General features: G+C 46.4%; 2 protein-coding genes and 1 non-coding gene across 3 annotated transcripts in view; 1 reads left to right on the top strand and 2 right to left on the bottom strand.

Annotated features, from left to right (window-relative positions):
* The window catches only part of SACM1L (SAC1 like phosphatidylinositide phosphatase), a 32,572-nt gene extending 27,399 nt beyond the window's left edge, over nucleotides 1–5,173 (bottom strand). Inside the window, exon 1 of the mRNA XM_075745607.1 lies at nucleotides 4,914–5,173. Coding sequence (XP_075601722.1) covers nucleotides 4,914–4,966 — 53 coding nt within the window. The 5' untranslated portion in view covers nucleotides 4,967–5,173. The remainder of the gene's footprint in view (nucleotides 1–4,913) is intronic.
* A 304-nt stretch (nucleotides 5,174–5,477) lies between these two features.
* Nucleotides 5,478–5,550, top strand: TRNAR-ACG (transfer RNA arginine (anticodon ACG)). Its single transcript has one exon. It is a non-coding gene; the product is annotated as a tRNA-Arg (tRNA).
* A 5,389-nt stretch (nucleotides 5,551–10,939) lies between these two features.
* Nucleotides 10,940–19,239, bottom strand: part of LIMD1 (LIM domain containing 1) — a 29,422-nt gene continuing 21,122 nt past the window's right edge. Inside the window, exons 3-8 of the mRNA XM_010306009.2 lie at nucleotides 18,392–18,459; nucleotides 17,023–17,085; nucleotides 15,576–15,706; nucleotides 14,404–14,455; nucleotides 13,651–13,719; nucleotides 10,940–12,689 (exon numbers count right to left, since the gene is read on the bottom strand). Of these exons, the coding sequence (XP_010304311.2) occupies nucleotides 12,552–12,689; nucleotides 13,651–13,719; nucleotides 14,404–14,455; nucleotides 15,576–15,706; nucleotides 17,023–17,085; nucleotides 18,392–18,459 (521 nt within the window). The 3' untranslated portion in view covers nucleotides 10,940–12,551. The remainder of the gene's footprint in view (nucleotides 12,690–13,650; nucleotides 13,720–14,403; nucleotides 14,456–15,575; nucleotides 15,707–17,022; nucleotides 17,086–18,391; nucleotides 18,460–19,239) is intronic.

Here is a 19,239-nt window from a genome sequence, read left to right as displayed (position 1 = left end):
AACTTAGTGGATTGCTACCAAGAGTTAAAGCAACTCAATCAGTAGCTTTCACCCCTGCAATTCAAAGTTGCAAAAAAATTATCTGCAAGTGATTTAAAGATGACCTAGAAGGAAAACACAGCACAGTTACACATCAGGCCTTAGTTTGAGTTTGGTTGTGGGTTTTGTGGTGGCTTTTTAAGTAAAATACACTTTTTCATTATTTCAGCTGATGCTGCTGAAGTAGTAGTCAAAAGGAGAACCTATGTAAAAAGGGTGCACAGAGGCTACAATTAGAAAAAGCTTTCAACTATCTTATGTTTCAGAAACAAAAAGAAAATTTTCAGTGAGTGTTTTACTGAATTAAGCCTTTTGATTTTCTAGTTTCTTTAGTTCAGGCACTACCACTCTTGTGAAATCATTCTGGTCATTGACATAAGTGAGTATACCCAGTAGTACAGTAAAATAAGAGAAAACTAAACAGCTCTAATGAAGTTAGTCCCCATACTCTCCAAAACTGGGCTAAGTACTGTGTTGCAACAAGCATTTTTAATGCCCAGCCAAGAGACCGTTCCACATGGGCCTGAAGAGGAAAAAAGGACAAGAGCACCTATGACCAGTCAGAATCTGAATGAGAGTTAATCTCTCGTTTATGTAGTTATTTCAGTAGCATCCAAGTAATGCTTTGAATAAAATATGTTTTCCACATTTGTAGTAAGTGTCTGAACAAGGTTGGTGTTATGTTGTCATAGTTACGTGTCACAAGTGGTTTCCCTCCAAAACCTCCTGTAAGTTCCTACAAAAGCAAAGACGCTTTGAAATTACCTTAAAGCAGGAAGTTTCACAGGGTTTGTGTTTTTTGTTGTTAGCTACTTATATTACAGAAGAGTCTCTATTCTTTTTCATTCAATTCAGGTTTAGTGTATTTTTATGCTTCACAAGAAATTAACAGAGGAAGTCATACCACCTCAAAACCCTAGAGCTGCGTCTTAGGGTCTTCTAAGAAAAATCACCTTCTGTTGTTTTAACTGACCACTTTCATCTCTATTTAAAGACATTGCCTTCTCTTTTTAAGCCATTAATAAAAAGAAGAGTTGTCCCATTTAATAATCCAAGGCAAAAGGCTGCCTTACAAAATAAAGTGTGATTCCCAACACAGAACAAAAACATTGCTTGCTTATACAATGTATAGTCAGCTTCATTTACAGTTAAGTGAAATACTCTTTTTTTAGTTCATACATTTATTGTGTAGTTTCACTTAATTAGTTCTATTATAAAGCAGTGTTGTACATCATGAAGATAATGCAGAGTTGCATCCCACATTTTAATTAGACAAATCTTACAGACAAGAATATTCCTCTGTTCAGATACAGCATGAAAGAGGACCCATCATGCTCTAATGGCAACTAAAGATAGTAATTCACTCAATATCACTTAAGCCTTCTAGGCCTCAACAGCTAAACCCTTACTTCAGTAATTGATTATTTCACCATAAATACTTAACATTGCTCTAATGCAGGAAACTCTTTGATGTCAGCCCCTAAATACTGTAATAAAGCAAGCCAAAAGCACATCCTGTACTGCGTAGCAATGCATTTGCTGTACTCAAGATATCAAAGTGGTCTGCAGTGAGATATAGGAAAGGCATTAGTATATGCACAGAGTCCCAACAACATGTTAAGTAACAGTGCTAACACACTGCTGGTTTCAACACTCCAGAGATTCCAGATTTTCTAGGTGAGCAGGTGTGCTAATTATACATCTACAATAAATATTAATCCTCGAGCAGAAACAGCTCAAGGATCTGGAACATCTCCCATGGAGCAGTAGTTGTTGCAGGGAGGAAAAAGGGAGTATGATCCCAGGATTAAAAAAACCACTAATGGAAATACAACTTTAAAACAAAAATGGTACATATTAAAGGCATAGCTTCATAATAACTATTTCCAGTTGTTTGACTTATGACAAAAGACTTACTGCATAAGTTAATGCCCTCCTCAACCAATATCCCTGAACTTCACCACAACAGCCACTTAGATTAAGCAGTGGTTGGGGGAGGGGAGGGGGAAGAGATGTGTAGCTGTTCTTTCTAGAAGTGTTATCCAAACTCTAAAAATTCAGTTTAGAAGACAAGCAAGAAAACCCAAAGACAAGATGTACTTTTGGACCTCTCGCCAAATACAGACAGGTGGAAGGCACCGTGTTCAAGTGCAGTAGCTACTAATGACTGACCAGTACATTCACAAAGCATGCAGGCAAAACTGGGGGCAAGAGGAATTAATTTTGAAACACAGCTAGTGTCAGAGACCCACATGATACTTAGAAGGCTATCAGCAAGATAAGTCTTCACCCAAGCACAAAGAAAAAAGTGATTTTAAGTAAGCCAAAATAACAGCCAGGATTCTTTCTATACCACAGACAACTTTACCAATCAGGTTTTATTGATTAATCGGACTAGTAGCTTCACTATCATCCACCAGCTTGCTACCTGCAATAGCTGTTTGAATTTTACAATTTTTTCCTGAGGCTATGAGAGGAAGTTAAATAAGTAAAGCAGTGACATAGATGACACAACTATGGATAGCAGTTTTCAGGTTAATAATTTCCCCCAATAACTGTCTGTGTAACTCACATAGTTCCAACAGTAGCACAGACACTAGACATCAGCATTTTTACTGGTATCACCTGAGCTTGACTGATGACACTGGTCAAGGCAAAAAGGGTTTTGAGTCACTACTTTTGATAACATGAGAAATACAAGAGGGTTGCATTCAGAGCTAGAACCTGCAATTGATGTACAGAATGGGACCCCGCAGAGTGGGGGTGAATCCGTGAAGCTCCATACAGGGCCACCAGACTACCTAGAAGAGGTGCAGTTGCAAAATCTGACCTTTTCATAGTGAGAATGAAAAGTCAGAAAAAAACCCAAACACACACCACAAAAAAAAGTTACCACTAAATCCTCAAACTGAAGTCTAGTGTGGATTGCTCAGAACATTCTCCATTGACCTTGCCAATCTACTAAGTTTGACTCGTGACCCAAGTTATGGTCCTTTATCTTAACAGGCTTGGTAGAAAGTCTGCAGGCATTACTACAACTTTGTGTAACAACAGGAAAAAAGCCTGTTTTTCAGAACAGAAAACAATTCTGTTTTCAAGTTTATGGAAAAAAAACATGTTAAACTACACTTGACACAGCCTTGTTCTAAAAAGATCAAAAGCGTACTGTTAGTTAAGATTAAACTTTAAATGAGAGAATTCTTTACTAGCCTGTATCCAGAAAAGTGCTTTTACTTTAAAAAAAAAAATTCTCAGTAAGAGGGACGGCATACTACAAGCCACACAACTGCTACTCATATAACTCACCTTTTCTCCTCTGCAGGCAAAAAGATCACAAGTTCAGCTTAAAGAAAGACAAACATTGTTTAGGCGACAATAGGAAAAAAATGAAGCTTTCTGCCAAATAAGCAAGTCTTTCAAACATCACTGATGATCTTACCCTTCAGTAACACCCAATTATCTCCAGCCTCTGTATACCCTCACATAGCTACCTAATCAAAATAAGGAAAGAAGCCCAGTGATTTTTAAACACATAACAGCATCATGACAAACTGTATACAGATCTCTAAGAAAGATTTAAGTATGCTTGCTCTGAATCCAAAAGATGACTATCAAATGAAATTTAGCAAAGCATTAAGTACAGTTAAATCAGGCTCAAAAATCACTTTCAGATACTGTTGCCTCAAAATGCCATCAGTAACTCAATTATAAAATTTCAAGCTAATATTTAGAGGTCAAAAACGTGGGAACGCCTTTAAGTCACACAAGGACATTTCACTGTTAGCTCCAGCCAGCCATGAAGAGTCTCATGCTCAAAGTAATTTCTTCAGGAGTTTCAATCAGCCAGCATGAGAGATTATAATGGAAACGCCTTTTCAGTTTTAACTTTGTATTGCTTTGGTTACGCAACTTCCTTCGCCGTATAAAGACAGCAAGCAAACATCTGGAGCATGCAAGTGCCAAGGGTTACATTCTCCACTAAAACCTTTGTTTTAATGAAAAAATTACATCAGGAGGTTAAAAGAATTTATTTGAAAAGTCACAGCAGACACTACACAGGAACGTCCCGAAAGTTCAAAAATCATCAGCTGGCATCAAAACCATACCACAAAAAAAACCTGTGCCACAAAGGGCTGACGGGTAAGTACGCTTAATGAACCTTCTGCTGGCAAGTAATGCTGCACGGATAGAGAGCTTTACATCACCATCACTACTCGAGTTTCCACAACAGTCACCTATAAAGAAAGCAGAAGACAGCCTAGGTTCCCCTGCTCCCTGCACCAACCACCTCCTCCTCGCAGCCCAGCGGTTACTCCTCGGCGGAGCGGCCACTCTCCCAGCAGCGCAACTCGCCCGTCACGCTAAGGTGGGCACGCATTAGCCCTCCTCGATATGCAAGAGGAAAACGAGACAGACACGCGAACCGCCAGCAGCGTTTCTACCTGCAGCAGCACTATCAGATAGACGCCGAAAGGGGATCGGACCTCTACCCGTGGCCAAAGTCCTCCTCCCTCTCGCCCCGGGCTGCCGCACGCAGCCGCTGCCTCGGGCCAAGCCCTTCGCGCTGACCCAGGAAGCGAAGGAGAGGCGGCGAGCCCGGCACAGCCCGGAGGCGGCGGCCGCCCGGGGGGAAGAGGACGGGGCACCCGCTCAGCGGCGGCCGAGAGCGGCAGCGAGCCGCCGCCAGCCGCGGGGCTCCCCGGAGCGCGGCGGGACCCCGCGCGGGTCCGTGAGGGGAGCGGGAAACGGGCGGGGGGAGGGGAAGGGACAAGACAGGCGACCGCCGCTCCAACGGCCGGCCCCTCCCCTCCTGCTGGGCCGGCGGCGGCAGGTGGCACAGAGCCTCGTTTTCCCTCTCCCAGCAGGTCACTCACAGCTTCAAGTTGGCGTAGGCCGCCGCTGCCGCCGTTCCTGCCGCTGCCGCCATTCGTCCCCCTCCGGCTGTCTCCGGCCGCCGCCGGCTCCGCTCAGCGTCGCTCTCGCCCCCTCCGACCCGGCCGCTCCCTCCCTTCCAGACTGACGCGTCCCCCGGCCTTGAGGGACGGGACCCCGCTCAGGACAAACCTACTCGGGCACGTTAGCAAGAGCCACAGGGCGGGGCACCACCTATGGAGGAAGGGGGAGGGCCTGGGCTGACTGGCCGGCTCCGTGATTGGCTGAACCACAGAGTTCTAACCCCGCCCCCGGCACGCCAGGGGCCACCAGGGCACCGCGAAACAGTGACGTATAACCGGGGGCGGGAGGGGCGGAGGCGTTCGAACGAAGCCGCTGGGGATTGGCCAGCGCGCGGGTGGGGTGGTAAGCCACGCCCCACGGGAGCCGCTGGGAGGGGTGTCGGCGGGGAGGTTGCGTTGGATTGGCTGTCCCCTGCCCGGCGGCCCCGCCCCCACGTGGAGTCTGTCGTGAACTGGCTGCGGGCAAGAGTATAACTACGAGCAGGGCCAGTGGCGCAATGGATAACGCGTCTGACTACGGATCAGAAGATTCTAGGTTCGACTCCTGGCTGGCTCGGCTGCTCTTTTTTTTTTTTTCTTCTTTTACCTTGCCCCTTCCTGTCTTTTTCCCTCCTGTTCTCCAGCCTAGGGGTGCTGCCTGCACCCTCTCTGCTCCAGGGCAGCCCCCCCCCCCCCCAACCACCGTCATACCCCATCATACCCCCAACATGGAGCCCACCAGGTGCAGGGGCCTCCAAAGCACCCCGGGGATGGGCAGCATTGCAGGGGCTCGTGGCCTTCTGTGTGGCCCTCGGCAGCCCCCCACTGCAGGCACCCGCTTGGGGATGGCTGCTGCAGGGGAGGCCGGTGCCTACCTGGGCACCCCCACTGGAGCTGGGGGAGGAGCCCCGGCCTGGGGGTTGGGCACAAAGCAGGCCTGGGGCAATTTCCCACTGCATCCAGCCCTCTGGGTATCATCCTGGGGTTCTGGGCAGCTTCTCACCTCAAAGAGGGGGAGCCCCAAAGTATAATTACAGGTTATCCTATTTATTCGCTTCATTTTAGCGGGTAGCTCCGTGCTGCTGTGGTGCTGCTCAGGCCAGCAGTACTTAAGCATCCAGTCCTCAGACACCAGGCATCATGGCTGCTGATAGCAGCAAAGCCTATGGGGGCACCACGTGGCCAACTGCCTCCCAGAACCACAGGAACTCTCCCCAAAACCCTCCCCACCAATGCTGGAAAGGAGACCCCTGTGCTGGGACTGGACCCCCAGCTCCTCACCCCGGGACCAGGGTCTCCCCAGAGGGACACCAGAGCAGGACAGCCTCAGCAAATCCCAGCTGCCTGCAAAGGCCTGGAAATCCCCAGTGAACCCCACTAGGAAGGTTTCCCCCCACCAGTCCCTGCTTCAGCTGCTGAGGCAAGGGGAGAGGAGGAAGGCAGAGGTTGGGAAACCATCATTTCACAGCTCCCTCCCTCCCTGTGGACTCAGGATGATGACAATCATTGGAATTTTAGGAAAGACTTGACGCTGAGCACTGCTTTATGGCATTGTCTTTAATCACTGAAATCACAAGAAGGCCAGCAGCTTCGCCCCTGCTGCCGACCTTCATTCTTTATAAATATTTAACAGCACAGAAGAAAAGAGGGCGGTGTTCACAGGTCGCTAAGGTTAGTTACACCAGCACAAATCCTAAAATACTCTCTCCTGGAGTTGAGCTTTGAAGGAAACAAACAAAATAATTAGTACCATTCAGTATCGTTAGCCAGGCTCTGGATTTGCTTTCCGGATACAGAAAGCCACAGCCTGCGTGTGTGCGCCCGGGTCCCCGTCTGGCCGTGCACCGCAGACCTGCTGCGCGGGGACCAGGGTCAGTGTCAGCAGGGCTGGGAACTGCAGCCCCATCATCCCTGCACCAGGGATCATCCCCGTCCTCTGCCTTCGCGGGGCTCTACGCCATGCGTGCTCACGTGGGGATAGGTTTTTTTCCCCCCGTCTCTTGCCTCATCTTAGTGGGTTACTGATGCATATTGCCACACGAGCTTCTGGCTGCCCTGGAAGAAAGCAGGAGGAAGGTTTTTATTGCTCAGAAAAGCTTAATAATTTTGCTTCTCCTTAGGATGGGTGAGCAGCCCTGGGCTCTGTCTGGGCTACACGGCAGGAAGACGTCTGCCCAATCGGCTCTGGTAAATACACCTAGTGCCACCGCAGCCAGCAACCAGCAGGATGCAGAAACGGAAAAGAAAAATGAATGCGTGAATGCAGTGTGATGAGAGAGGCAAACCCCCTCCCAGCTTCTCCCAGTGATGGAGGTGCTCAGCCTCAGAGGATGGGAGAAAGGGAGGTGTATCCGGCCGTAGCCCTTCCCTGCCCGCAGGTACTGACTCCAGAGGTTTTTCTCCAGCAATAAGCCTGGGTCAACTTGTCCTTACATTCATTCATGCACAGAAGGTTGCTCAAAATGCATCCACAAACAGCTGGCATGGCCACAGCGGTGTGAAAGGCAGGTCTCTCGCAGGCAGCACGTGCCGCACATCCACGTGCACAGACCCGACAGCACCCATGACCCCAAAAGCAGACACAGAACACGCAGCCGAGGCCAGCGTTGAAGAAGCACAGTCCAGACCAGTGTATGCAGCTGCGCTTGCCCTCAAAACCCCTTGCAATAAATGCACAGGAATATGATAACCAAAAGTGAATCCCCTCCACGCCACCTTCTCCCCTGCTCTCTGTAATCACCTGCCCTCTTCTCCCTACAGCTACTGTATTTTTTAAGTAACACCCTTCTTTCTCCACACACCCCCACTGCTTCAGCACATATTTTTGTTTATTGAACAAAAAAGTTGGCAGTCCATTTCAGCAATCGTTTCAAGGCAACTTTTACACTGCCACAGATTCATCCTCGGGTACGTCTCGCCTGTAATAAAATCACTCTGCCCTTGATCCAACACTGACCTACGCACACACATTGATTTTCACGTACGTGCGCAGCCTTACTGGTTTCAGTGGGACTGCCTGCCTGTGCACTTCAAGTTTAATGCAGATGGAGTCCTCCACGTGATTTTCACAGCAACAGCAGCAGAGTACAAAGCTGCTGCTGCATCGACCAGCAGCAGGCTGATATTCAGGTAATTTGGAGGATCAGGTCAAAGTGTTCCAGTAAGGATGGGGAGCGTGTGTCCATTTTCCCTTAAACAAGTACCCAGTTTTGCTGTTGCTGAAATAATAAAGTGGTAAAATTTCCAGGGAAGGGCAAAATAGGGACTAAATTCATTAGGAAGCATGCGCCTGCGATTATCCCCAGGGCTGAGAGAGAGGAGGAGATTGCAGCAGCGCTTATCAACAGACCTGAATGCTGAAATTCAGGGATGCCAAATTTTTGCCCAGTGCTAAAAATCAGCAGAAGGAGAAAGCACAGGAAAACATTTACTTTCTTCTCTTGGAAGCCAAAGGTATCCCTTCCTTTCAAATGGCCAGCCAGACCTGTACCGGCTCTTAGGAGCCCAGTTTCACCTTTTTCACATCTGCCATAGCAAACCTGATGCCGATGAGACTCCACCATTTCCAGATCAAGGAGCTATTCACTTTGTAGCAAAAATCTACCAAAAAAAAATACCATTTAAACTCTGAAAGCCTGAGAAAACATTTTAAAAGCCCCCAAATGAAACTCAGAAACTGAAAAGCCACAGACCTAAAATGGTCATCACCAGGGTGTTTGAAAATGCCGTTCCTTGTGTTTTACATCAGAGCAGTTTCCTAAATCACTTTGATCACAGGTGTTTCTCACACTTTAAATTACACAAAAATGTCTGCTGCTTCTATAGCTGGGGCTTTCCCTCCAGGATTTTATGCAAAGATCCCTATTTAAATGGTTTCCATATTCTAAACAACAGAAATTTAACAGCATGATCTGAATGAAAAAAAAAAATCTATTAAGCTCTGGCTCCTGAAAGCAAGTTTCAAGGAATTCACTTAAATAACTATTTGCATGTGAGTTACTCATTACCAGCACAATGGGACTTCCAAGGGTCCCTTACCCTAAAACCCGTCCGAAGAGCACGCTGGGGGAGGAATTAGGACTAACTTTTCATAGTGCCTTTCAGCATCTTAATAAATAAAAAGACAACAAGGTTCATGTGAACAGCAAAACCCAATGCGTATCAGCCAGGTGATGGGCAGAATCTAACACTTTTTTGGAAATTCTTCTGCAGAGCGTGCAAAACTCGCCCCTCCAGCTCCAGAGCTACCTGCCTGATGGCTTTTCCCTTTGGGGGAGCTGCCTGAAGGTAGGCAGTGAGGGCTTCCAGCTCCACAGATGCCTGGCGGGGGCGGGGGAGCGGTCAGGAGGAGAAAAAGCCTCCCCTGTGCAAGATGCCCTCGTCTTCCCCATCCCGGACCCACCGTCAGGCAGCCGCAGAGTCGGGGACAAGCTGGGGACAATCAACAGGGACTCAGACACCCACAGCCTAGGAGAAATAATAATGAGCTTAAATGAATTCAAACTCCCAAAGATAAAAGCGGTGCAAGTTAGCGCACATAGGGGAGCAGGGCAATGCAGCAGACGCTTTAGCTTCAAAACCACAAACTCGCACGCTTCATTCTCAACAGCTTCACATTGTCATTTCTAGCTCTCCATGAATAAAGGAGAGCATTGGCACTTAATAATTTATACAGGACCTCAAAACTGAAAGTAGGGCAGCCTTCACATCCCCAGTGCTGAGGGATACGGGATGGCTGACAGGAGTAACAAGACACCATGTGGGAGCAGGGGCCAAACTTTCCATTGATGCAAAAGAGGCATCCTGCAAGACAGCTGGCTGCAAATGGGCTGCTTGAGGCTTCCCATGAAAGAAAATCGTCCTTCTCCCCTTCCCCTTCTTGCCTGTTGATTTTGGGGTTGTGGGGAAGGCTGCAAGAGTGAGACTAAAAAGTAGTGAGTAGCTAAAAATTTATCTTAAAAAGGAAATAGCAGCCCCGCTAGTGTTTTCAGATCTTCCCAAAATGAAGGCTGGAAAATGTGCATGAGGCGCTGCTCTAAATATCAAGAGCTACCAAAAGCATGCACCACGTAGTAGCCAGTCTCTCAGAGACAGAACAACAGACCAGGGCTGGCGTTCCCAGCTCACTTCCAGAAGCCACTTGGATATCTCACTGCCTTCACTTCCAAAGGAAGCTCAGGGAGGGGAACCACCTGCCCAGGACTATCTGAATTATTTACCAGGGACACTCAGCTGGCATTATTTCCCACCTCAGTCCCTTCAGACACTCCTAAGATCACAGTTGCATCTCAAGACTTCTCCCCCGGGCCCAGCTGCGCTGCAGGACACAAGCTGACAGGGCACGCCGGGGTGAGAGCACTGCAGGATCTGCCCTGGGTGTTCTGCTGACCCCAACCCATATCACCCGGATACAGCACCAGTTATGTTTTGTGTTGGTTCCCATCCCTCCATCATCCAGCATCTGGAGGCCAAATTGAAGGCTCCAGGGAGCTCATATATTTGGGGTCAATTTTACCTCCTCTAAAATCACAGGTAAAACTCTCTGAAGATACATATGCCCCAGAGCCATGTATATTGCAGTGGGAAAGCCTCCCCGCTTGAGCTTTCGGTCACTCGCTTGAAGGGTTGCATGTCTCCAGAAGAAATGGCGCCGCAGAGCCAAGCTACACCAAAGCTGGGGCTCTGGATGTGCCGCCGTCCCCGTGCCCAAGAGCAGCAGCAACAGGCAGAGGCGCTTACAGCTGGATGGGGCAGAAGGCTGGATGGTCTGCTGGCCCGATGAAACTCCATGCCAAAATCACCGAGCTCCCATGGCTTGGGCAGCTTCAGACGTTCACATTTCAGACAAGGCAAGCCAATACAGACGTGAAGGAGGGTGCTAACAGGCCACTGGTCTCCATCTGTTTTACAGCTGATGCTTGTGCCTTTGTTTAATACTTAGCACAGCAACTTGCACCACTTAAAACGGAGGCCCGTGGTATTTATTAGCATGGGAAAAGAGGTGTGGGTGAACCATAGCAGGTTCTCGGCACAGGCTCATGTCCGTGCCACTACTCAGCTAATTTATTGTAGTTTCCTCACTAAAAAGAACTTCAAGAATGTCATTCTGTCCCCTATCTAATAGAACTGAATTTACCTCTTTAGCATGGATACATTAGGATTTAACTAGTTTTCCATACAACATGTTGGAAAGGGTAGCTAAAATCCCTGATTGCATCCGAGACTTTAAATTAAAAGCTTTTTCTTAAACAAAAACTTTGTACCTGTACACGAGGGGTTGCACAGCTTTGGTACCTACAGAACACGCACTGCAGGCACATCTCTCTTACACGTAACACATACTGGGGGAGCAGATTTCTTTGACTATAAAGCAGGGGGGTTCAAAAAGAGAAATGATCTGCCTTTCTGCTTTCTCAGCAGAACAGAAAGCAAGGGCCAAACTCACTTACCCCTTGCTCAGATAAGCTGTTGTTATTCATGGGAGCAAATCTGTTTATACCAACATACTCATTTGAGTACAGGTTGTGAGGCTGGGCTCTAAATCCCTGCGTAACAAAGCCTTCATAACGATCTCGAATTTGTTCCCAGAGCTCTAAATAAGCACCATTATGAAATGGCTTTGTGCTGGGTAAACACCACAGAAAGGAGCGGCCAGGCTGGAGGCTGAGCACTGGGGACGAGCTGGAAAACTCAGGCCAGCGCCTGTGTATGGAGAGCTTTTTCCAAAGCGAGCCCTGCAAGCAAGAACGAGGCTGGATTTCCCCGTGTCCACACTTTCAGCATCCCGACCTTTCCTTTCCAAATACAATCCACTATTCAGACTCTGACACAGCAGACTGGCCACAGCGTATCACGCTGACACGCAAGCCCAGGCCCCAAGTCAACAGGGTAGTTTAGCCCAGCTTGTTCCAGTTTTTTGTTCTGTTTGAAATGGGATGTCAGCCTCCAGCTGCCAGCCAGCACGCCTTGTTTGTGCTTGGAGAGTTGGTATTCTTACAGCCAGACTTGATACCGGAGTTCGGGGAATTAACTGGAAGGTTTGAGCATGCCATTTTGCACAGACATCTTTCTTTTCTTTGCCTAAAGAATTAACAAAAAGAAAGACAGTGTCTAAAAACTGGTATTAATAGGTTGATGTCCTTCAGGGAATCTGATGAAGTGTGCTTGTCAGGAAACTCTTAGTAGATGGGACATCCCTAGTAGGGAGGCAGGCAAGCCAGCCCCTGACTTTGTAACTGTGCATGGCACGATCTGAGTTCACAGGCCCGACAGCAAGTTGTGCTTTCACTGAAGAATCTTCCAAAATGAGCCAAGAAGAATCTCCAGACAGCAGAAAAAGGCACGTAAAAGTAAACCAGTTTAGATAACATGCCACATTCTTGGTCAAGTAGACGTGGTTTGATACAGCTGGAACTCACAAACACACAGACTCTGGGAATCCAGCAAAATTCTCTCATATCCTTTTACAGAAACATTGTTGACTGGTGAAAAATATGCACAGGAAATCAACTGAGGGTGGGGAGAGGGAGATCACGTAACAAGTCTTCTGTCCAGACCTTCCCATGTCGGCCATGCTGGCTAGTAGTGGTGCTGGTAGACAGCTGCTGGGCTGGTGCCATTCTCTATGTGTTTCAGATGACAGGAGTGACAAAGCAAATGTTCATCTAGCGGGTAACAGCGATGCCCGTCTTCATCGTTCAGTTCCATCCCACAGTCCTGCAAAGAGAGGCCGTGCAAATTATTAGAGCGTGTGTTCACCTTCCAGCATCAAGCCGGGTCTGGCTTCCAGGAGGGTGACTTTGTGACAAGGACAGAAGCCACCCAGCCAGCAGCTCCTTCCTTGTAAGTCCAGCATTTGCCATGAGAAGGAAAGCACCTGACATAGGCACTTTGAGGGGCAGCCTTGTACAAATTTGTCTTGTGCATTTTTATTGAATAAGCCTTATCTCGTGGTGAGGTGCAACCCTATGTATTTTAAACATGCTCGTGTCTCCTTACACTCTCAGGTAGGATTCACCTCTTCACATTACATTAATTGCAGTTGTACTGATGTGAAGCCTGCCTGCTGAGTCAGGGCCTCTCTCCACTGCATATGAGCACAATGAGAGAAGACATCTATTTATTTTAATTCACAGAGCAGAAGCATGAAGGCTCTCTGGGAAGTCCTGCATGGAGACCAAATGGTGTTTAAGAGCTGGCATCTCTTGGGATATTTTTGTGCAGCCACATCCTTTCTCCAGCCCCAATGACACATTCATTTCCCATGAGAGTGAAGGTAACTTACACTAGACAGGATCAGTCATCACCTTAGCATTTTTAAACAATCTGCCTTGGAAATCAGACACACTAATGTGATCCGGAGCTCAAGGCTTCTGAGAGGCAGCAACAGAACTTTACTAAGTCACCACATTTCCTTCATTAAGAAATAAACTGCCAAGTTTAAAAGTGATAATTAACTCTTTGCCCATAATTTTACGGATAGCAAATGAAATAATTGCTGAAAAAACTTTTGTTGTCGAACTGGGAATTTCTCAGCCACTGACAGAAAGGGTTGCACAATGCAAGGTTTGAATTGCTCATCTACTGCCATTGGAAGGGCGGAGATTTATTTCCATCTTAAAAATAATAGTAGTTATGACTATTAAGTGCCCATTCCCTGAGAAAGCTGCTGACCTACCTCGCAGTGATAACATTCCACGTGGTAATCCTTGTCCATGGACACAACCCGAATGGTCTCATCAGACCCCTGTAACCATTCAAGCAAAAGAGAAATTACAAAGGATTACAGCAGGATCAGACACATGCACTCTGAAGATTGCTTCCTGCAACAATGTGAATATTAAACAAATGCATTTGAGCCGCTGGCTGGACACCACAAATAAATCCTGCCACCTGCAGTTATTTTTACAGCAAAGCTTCATCATTGACTGCAGACATCCTCTAAAATGTAACATCAGAAATGTTAAATTCTCTCTGTTTAACAGTCACATCTATCACAAATCAGGCATTAAAGATTTGGTAATTTCAATGTGTCACATTTCTCAGCATTTTAAATTGGTTTTGCCCAAGATGCCTCTCCTCGAACTATTAAAACAATTTAATCCCAGAGGTCATTCTTGAGCACCACCAGCATTTATTGACATGAAGGAAACATAAATCCTGAACATAAAACTAACAGCAGTATAATCCTGCAGGAGATGAAAAAACCAGCCTGGTTCAGCAGAAATAAGCTTCATTATGGAGCAAAAGAAGGGTCACATCTCAAGAGCAGTGTATGAGCCTAGGTCAAAAGGTTGCACGCTGGAGGAAGGGATCATCTCTCCCCATTCCCAAGAACGTTTGTCTTGACATTGGGTCAAGTGTGAAAGAGAGAAAGACCTGAGACATGATACTCCCTCCCCTGAGGGGACGTAGAATAAAAGGCTCTCACCTCGGAGGGCAGAATGGGAAGTCCACATGCTGCACACTTTGGAGCTAAAACTCTGGAAAAGCAACGAGAAATTGAAGGTGAGTTATAGATTAACATAAAAAGAGAGGCCTGTATGTTCTCAGCGAGAACATATTTACAGCTGCAGCTGTAAATAACTCATCCACATGAAAGCTTTCGAGATCATAAATTCATTTTAGCATTGATTTTAAGTAATGCTTGGCACATGTTGCTCAATCAGGCAAAAAGAGACCTTACATTTTACACTTAGCGCCAGAAAAAACCCCCAAAACCCACTGTAAGATTCTTGGCTGCTACTGAGAGAAACTGAGCAGGACCGTCCCCAGAAAAACACATCAAAAGAAGTGGCAGCCTCAGGGCAGGAAACCTCAGAGAAAATACCACAGGACCGTACAGTTCCTTAAGGCCTTATAACACAACGTAATATGATAAATAAATAATTAAATTAAATTAAATTGCAAGGAAATATGCATCATTTCAGAACAACGGTGGCACATGGAAGCAACTCTAATCCTGGCACAACACAGAACAGTTCCAGGGGCTGCCTGAGCAACACTTAATACTCTGCCTGCTCAGAAAATGGAGCAAGGAGCAAAGCGAGCCAGATGGACACTCAAAATGTAGGCAGCTCTAATATCATAACTACCAGCTAAGAGCACAGCCATTTTATTTTACTGTCTAAATGACAAGTGATTTTTTAAGTGGATTTATTGGTTGTTTAATTTAGAGCTGGATAAAAGTTTCACTTTGCGCGTTCAGCGGTGATTTCTAAAAGCATTCTTTAAAAGTCAAACTCAGCCCTGCAACTACTCAAAAAGCAACTCATGCTGATTTCAACAGGCATTCACAGTCTTACTTCAGAGAGGACTAACTTCTTGCATCACTGAATGCTTCATGAGCATGATTTCTTACTACCTCTGCTTTGCAGAAGGGGCAGCTGAAGGCCAGGGATTAAGTGACTTCCTCAAAGTTACACAGCAGTTGATGGCAGGGCAAAAGGAAAGACATTGGGAATTTCTAGGGTCTAGCCCCATGCTCAAACTTCTAGCTTCCAACCCTGTCCCTATTTTACTAATCTACACTTCCTAATTAGCTGAAAAGCTAAATTATAGGCTGATTGGTTGGAACATCTCTGCTGTTTATTTTGTCCTTACTTGTGGTAATCTCTGACGCAGTAGATTTTGTTTTCAGAGTCTACAGTGAATGGTACACCATCCAGACACTCGTTGCAGACCACACATCGGAAGCAGCCTGGATGATATGACTTCCCTAGAGCCTGCAGGATCTGCAACAAACCAAGAGAGAGGAAAAATGCATATGAACAGCCAATAAAGGTGAAAATAATAAACACACAACTTTACATCAGACAATGCTGCACACTCATCAGTGAGGCTGTGTCTTTTTTCAGGCACCTCATTTGAAAAATGAGTTAACAGGGACGGAAAGAGCAGCTGGAATCAATATATATCACCTGGTTCCAGAAAAATGAATTATTAGCATGGGTAAGAAAACCATTTAGAGTCTCAGTCAAGGTATTTAGCATTACAAAGGATGGAAGTGACAGAATTTAAAGGAAAGAAAATAATTTCTGAAGCCAACAGGTGGAGAATACTTAGCAGGATCACAAGGCAAGACATACCAGACCAATAAAAGGAAATCTTTATATTCTCCATGAGAGGCTGAAACAAATACTATTGCTAGGTTTTCATAATGCCTTAGATATCCAAGAGCTTTGTACTTGCTAGCCTGGCTTTCTAATGAACACAGACTATGGAAACCGTATTGAACTCAACATCTGCAATTCACCAGCTGGCTTTGGGGCACAAATTACTGCCTGGAATACCATGGTCCATCAGCCAGGTGATCAGACTTCTGAGTATAAAATAGCTTTTCCAGTTTTAATGCTTTACAGTGTAAGCAGGCAAGCAAAGATAATTAATGATAAGTTCTGGTAAAGGCCAGCTGACCCCCCAGGCTGTGACCCCACTCCGTGCACATCACGAACGGATGATACCTGTTGTAGGCTAACGACAACTGCCTGCTTCAGCAGGACGTCCACACACCTACTGAAGGACTCGGACAGATCTGAACTGCGGTCTGGATCACCTGCTCTGGGTCAAACCTGTTCCCCAGAGTATCAGCACCCACAAAAAGCAGCAACAAGACAGTAGCTTCATCCTGAAGGTACATGAGAAGCCACAGCTTGACTATAGGGAAGATAGGCTCAGCAGAGCCACAGCGATACCCCACAGCAAGGGAGCACTGCAGAGCCACGGCACTTCTGAGCAGGAAGCATCAACGGGATTACGAATATGCTGGTCAGAGAAGGCCGAGAGGGGATGAAAGAGCTGAAGGCTCTGCTTTTCAACTTGCACTGTAAACAGGTAGAGCAAAGTCTCTGCGCCACACGCAGCAGGGTGCCAGCTTCACTTCCCCACAAAAATCAACAAAAGGCTTAGTGGATTTTCTTTCTGCTACCAATCTCACACTAGGCAGGCTACCAGATGGTAACAGACAGCACTGGATATGAATATATTTTGCTTTTGATGCATTCTTCTAAAAAGCTGTGGGAATTTTTTTCCTAAAGCAATTATCACTTACCATGTCCATTATCAAATGACCACAAATGAAACACCTGTCAGCTGACTGCTGGAAACCAGAATACTGCAAGGACAAAAAAAGAATTGGCTTAAAATTTCACAAGGCCAGTTGAGCATAAACAACAGTGTATTGTGGGGCGTTATTTGCTTGGCCTTTTTCTGTACTCCTTACACAAGCTAAACTTCCCAGCACTTTTTTTCAGTAAATGAAGATGTGGATGGGCCCTCAGAGGATATTCTAGAATGACTCCAGACTTCCAGTGTTCAGAAGGAGTATGAGTTCCTGTAACTTTCAAGTCCTTAACCTAAGTTTATTTAAGTGTATAAGTAAATACCATAAATGCACATGCAAATAAGGCATTTACATGCTTATTTGACCACGTGAGTCTACAAGCCAGGAACTTACTTGCGTTTATTATATCTTCATATCACAACATATGTATTTATAGGCATGGGAAGCCAAATTCTACCTTTGGTTACACTGTTAAAGGTCTGCTGAAGCTTCGCTGAGGTCAGTGGTACTGTCCTAGCTTTCTGGTAGTGTAACATTCAAGTTTGGCCCAGAGCACCTTTCTTATTGCCATTGCTGAGATGTAATCATGAGGAACTGCCCGTCATGTCCACAACACGCGCCTCAGGCACAACACATCGCCTGCTAAGGTTTCAGTCCCGTCTGAATGGTGGAAATGTAAACTGGGAAAATGAAATAATTTAGACACATTTAACCAATCTTTCAATTTTCAGAGTTTGTAGAATATACTGATGTGAACAAAGAACATTAACTCGCTACTCTGCCAGAAATCACTAGACTTCCCCAACAAGTAGGCAAAATTTTTCAAGTCTCAATGAAGGCTTAATCTCTGAGGGCTTGGGGGCAGCGGGTATACAGCTTTTTATCTCCACTAGCCAAGGACAGGACCATAGGGTTGCTTCATGCTCAGGTACGTTCACACAAAAGCCACTGAGGGCAATGGAAAGATATCCATTACGATGTCCAAGCAAAACCAGTTTACTGGAAAAGGAAATTCACTCATTCATTCTTCTGTAGCCATTCATCTTGCTCCTGTCTCCATGGCACAGCCAGAGGAGCTTTCAGGGAGGCACAGTTTTCAAGGAGCCATCGCAAGAGGCTACAGCTTCAACTATGGGCTCTGTACTGCAAAACTACGGCCTCTCACTCGGCTACTTCCAGCACCACACATGGGCAGCCACCATGCTCAGGCCTGGCCCAGGGTAAATGGTAGAGCAGAAGGGACAGGCAGGAGGCTGGACTAGAGCCCTTGAAACACAGGCAAAGCTGCCGGGCAGAAAGGCTGCGCATCTGCCAGAGAGGCTGAGAGATGCAGCACAAGGGTCAGCTGTGCGCTTACCAGGAAATCTTCTTCACAGAACACCTTGCCATTCACAAAATAAAAGGCTTTTCCTCTAAGCTTTCGACCTGAGGAAAAAACACAGAGAGAAGAGACAGGTCAGCAGAGAGCTGGGAGAAAATGTGAGCAAAAACTGGCTGCTGAGAAGCAAACAACAACCAGGACATCTGAGAATGGCCACCGCACAGCTGGAGAAGAGCACCCAAGCCCAGCATGGGTCTTCCCAGCCTCCAGCCCAGTTACCCCATCTCCTCTTCCACCGGCAGTCACTGATGAACACCGACCACTGGATCTGGACAGCAGATCTCCTCCCACCTCTGGGCAGGAGGAGGTAGCTTTGCAAGCATGGATCACCTCCTGGCAGCTGACAACACGAAATAACCTGGCAAGAGCGAGTGAGGGTACTCTGACTCACACTGGAACACTCCAGGAGAGGAGCAAGGAGAAGAAAGGGCATGCAAGGGGTGATCCGTACTTGACATCGTTCCTCAAAATGTCACACCCCCCCATGCTGTTCCGCTAGAAGGTGCCTTCAACCCGCAGCTGCCAGATAAGCCACTGCAATACTCTACCACCTGGTCTGCCTCCAGCAGAGTGCAACACCAGAGCGCTCAACACACTTTTCTGCTCCCTACCAGCACATTTGTTATTACAACTGCCCACAAAAGTTTGAAACTATTTAAAAAAAAAAAAAAATTTGTTTTTTTCAAACCAGAATGTCCTAACAGAGACAGGATAACAACATTTTTCCAAGAAAGAACTCTACGTATGGGGAAGATTTATATTTACTGCAGCTTTTGTGTTTATGCTTCACATTTGCTGTCTGTTTTCAGTTCCACATAACTATG

Source organism: Balearica regulorum, chromosome 2, assembly GCF_011004875.1.
Source record: "Balearica regulorum gibbericeps isolate bBalReg1 chromosome 2, bBalReg1.pri, whole genome shotgun sequence".
NCBI lineage: Eukaryota > Metazoa > Chordata > Aves > Gruiformes > Gruidae > Balearica > Balearica regulorum.
This window is presented reverse-complemented; position numbering and strand designations above follow the sequence as displayed.